Source organism: Nematolebias whitei, chromosome 3 (assembly GCF_014905685.2).
Source record: "Nematolebias whitei isolate Nwh7 chromosome 3, NemWhi1, whole genome shotgun sequence".
NCBI classification, from domain to species: Eukaryota; Metazoa; Chordata; class Actinopteri; order Cyprinodontiformes; family Rivulidae; genus Nematolebias; species Nematolebias whitei.
Window position 1 is genome coordinate 45,071,535 of NC_056500.1, and position 2,976 is coordinate 45,074,510.

At 38.3% G+C, this 2,976-nt stretch overlaps 1 protein-coding gene across 1 annotated transcript; it reads right to left on the bottom strand.

Moving 5' to 3' along the window:
* Nucleotides 1-376: 376 nt before the first annotated feature.
* Nucleotides 377-2,599, bottom strand: smx5. The gene is made up of 5 exons (XM_037675000.1): nucleotides 2,549-2,599; nucleotides 2,291-2,358; nucleotides 1,927-1,957; nucleotides 1,772-1,831; nucleotides 377-717 (listed from the first exon to the last, which is right to left on the bottom strand). The coding sequence occupies exons 1-5, from the start codon at nucleotides 2,549-2,551 to the stop codon at nucleotides 592-594; spliced, it is 288 nt and encodes a 95-aa protein (XP_037530928.1). The 5' UTR covers nucleotides 2,552-2,599; the 3' UTR covers nucleotides 377-591.
* Nucleotides 2,600-2,976: the final 377 nt, after the last annotated feature.

Consider the following 2,976-nt stretch of genomic DNA (forward strand, 5'->3'; position numbering starts at 1 on the left):
ACGAGCTAACAGCTAATGTTCATCATCACGAGCTAACAGCTAATGTTTATCATCACATGAGCTAACAGCTAATGTTCATCATCACGAGCTAACAGCTAATGTTCATCATCACGAGCTAACAGCTAATGTTCATCATCACGAGCTAACAGCTAATGTTTATTATCACGTGAACTAACAGCTTATGTTCATCATCACGAGCTAACAGCTAATGTTTATCATTGCATGAGTTAACGCCTCAAACATCCAGAGCTGGCAAAAAAAGAAATGATCAGACAAGTCTAGATTCCAGACCTGTTTTTTGATTAGATCAAGGAGATAAATGTAAGGACATTTTAATATTGATAACAAAACTAAATAAGAACATCAGTATGCTTGATCAAAATATAAATAACTTTTATTTTTAAGTGACATAAAAAAAAACAAGTCTTGTTTCAAAAGAACACAACAGATCGTCAGATTTCTTCTCTCCAGACTACGAACTGAATTTGTCTACAACAGAAGTCAGAATCAAACAAACGTCCTCTGAGGTAAGAACGACCTCAGAACATAAACTAGTCATTAGAACCCCCCCACCCCGACCCACCGCCCTCATCACTGCTTCTGCTGCATGGCTTCTTTTCGTGCAGCGTCTTGCAGCAGCTGAGTGTCCACCTCGTCGGCCGGCAGCTGAACGTATCGGACCACCGATCCACGGATGAAGCAGTTTTTCACCGACAACTGGAGCACAGTGAAACACACGGAGGAGTCTGATGTCACCATGATGCAACAAACACTATATGTGTGATTTAAGAGGCCAATAAATAACATTAAATGAGGAAAAACAGTTCAGTCCAGTGAGTGGATTTAAACTTCCTTTTCTGTCCATCATGAGCAAGTTTATGTTTGATTTGAGATTCTGTGAAACTTTTTATGGAAATGAACAGATAGTTTAATACAATCAACAGTAGGAAATCTTTTATAATCAAGATGTTTTTTTATCTAAAGGATGTCAAATGTTTTTGGATCAAACTTTGGAGGGATCTGGTTTATTTATCCTGTTCTGCTGAGATCTCACATGAAGACGTTTCTTAGAAAAGTAACAGTAGAACTCAGCGGGACAGAAAAAACATAGATGGCATTTTGTTTTGTTTTTTGGTCTTTATAAGGAACTCGACTGGTTGATCTCTTATCCAGAACTACAGTAACTGACCCAGGTACAAAATGACCCGGCTTTGTGATGCTGAAACCTGAATTTACCTGGCTGAAGAATTGATCCTGCTTTGAAGCAGAGCGCAGAGTGGGCTGTGAAAAAACCTTTAATAAGCTACCAGTCTGTAAGAATTGGTCTTTTTTTATTCTTTCTCTTCCTGAGTTCCACCAATATGTTAATCTCTTCATTTGAGAGAACTCAGCAGAACTCTGAACTAGACAAGAAGTCTCCAAACTGCCTCACGCTGTTTATACGCTCATGTTCATTTCCACATTGATCTTAAAAAATACTGCAAACTTTGAATAAAATAGGTTAACTTTATATCTTTTTGACCCTCAGTAGTCTCCAAACCTCGTCATCTAAAGATTTGTTACTTAGTTGTCTCGAGTTGAGGCTGATGATTGGACCTTTGCTGATGCTGCCACTAAACTGTGAAACAGCTGCCCCTGCATGTTAGTGGCTTCTTTATTTTCATGGCAAACAAACTCAACATGGAAGTCATGGGACCACATTTTCCTACAAAAAGCAGAACGTGGTAAGAGCTGAGAAGAGTAAATGACGAAAGCAATCAGTGCAACTTACCATGTGTGGATATTTTTCTGGGTCCGTGACGCTGATGTCTGTCAACTTAATGTTCAGGTACTAAAGACACAAAGGATGAGGACATACACATGACAGCAAACTGAAAGCTGAGACGTTTTGGTTTAAAATAAGTTTTGTGAACAAGTTTGTCCTACCTGGTCCACAGAATGGAGCGTTCCACAGATGCTAAAACCAGAATTAAAGACAAAAATGACCCCAGGTTCACGTTTTACAACAAACTGCTGCAAAGTGAGGCTCAATAATTATGTCTGATCACTGCATTTCTGTCTCACGTTGTGATTTCTTTCCATTCTGTTAAACTGCAGGTGGACTTGCATGGAAACATAGAGTAGTTAAATAATCATTAATTAATGTCAGGTTAACAGTAGCTCTTTTTCATAGCATCCCGCATGCTGCTGCTCCGGTGATTAGCAGTGATTGACGTCCTTTCAGCGCATAAATACCAGGAGCTAAAGAGCATTATCACATGTTGACTGGTTTAGTTAAGCTCAAACTAACCTCAAATCATTTTTGAGCTCCACCACCACGTCCTTCCCGACCAGCGACTTGAAAAACGAGTAGAAAAGCTGTAAAGAGTACGAGACGCTAATGTTAGTTAGCACCGGGCTACATCATCATGTCGAGTAGTCACTACTTGAGTTTAGAGATAAAAATAAATAGAGTGATTTGTTAAGATTTGAATAAGTCAATGACTGGTTCAATTATAATGTGTTTTGTTGTAAATTAAAGGAAAATTGAAACAAACCGGATACCCACCATTGTTGCGTTTGTTATCTTGAGATACTGCGTCTCTTGTTGATGACGTATTAGACTGCACTTACATAAGACGACCACGAGAGAGCGCCAGAGATATTTTAATGCTCGGTTACCGTAAGTACGGTAAATAAGTACAGTAAGTAAATAAATACAGTAATAAAGCATTATATAAATAAAGTGTTGGAAATTAATCTCACAGAAAGAAATTAGTAATTTATGAAGCTCCAAGGAAGTTAATCTATCACTACCTCTAAAAATTTAAGGAAAACCAGGAAATTCAATAACATTAATACAATAATAATAATACATGATGGACTCTGACAGACTGACACACACACATCATGATAGACTGAAATACACACACATACACACATGATGGACTGACACACACACGATGGACTCTGACACACACACATTCATGATGGACT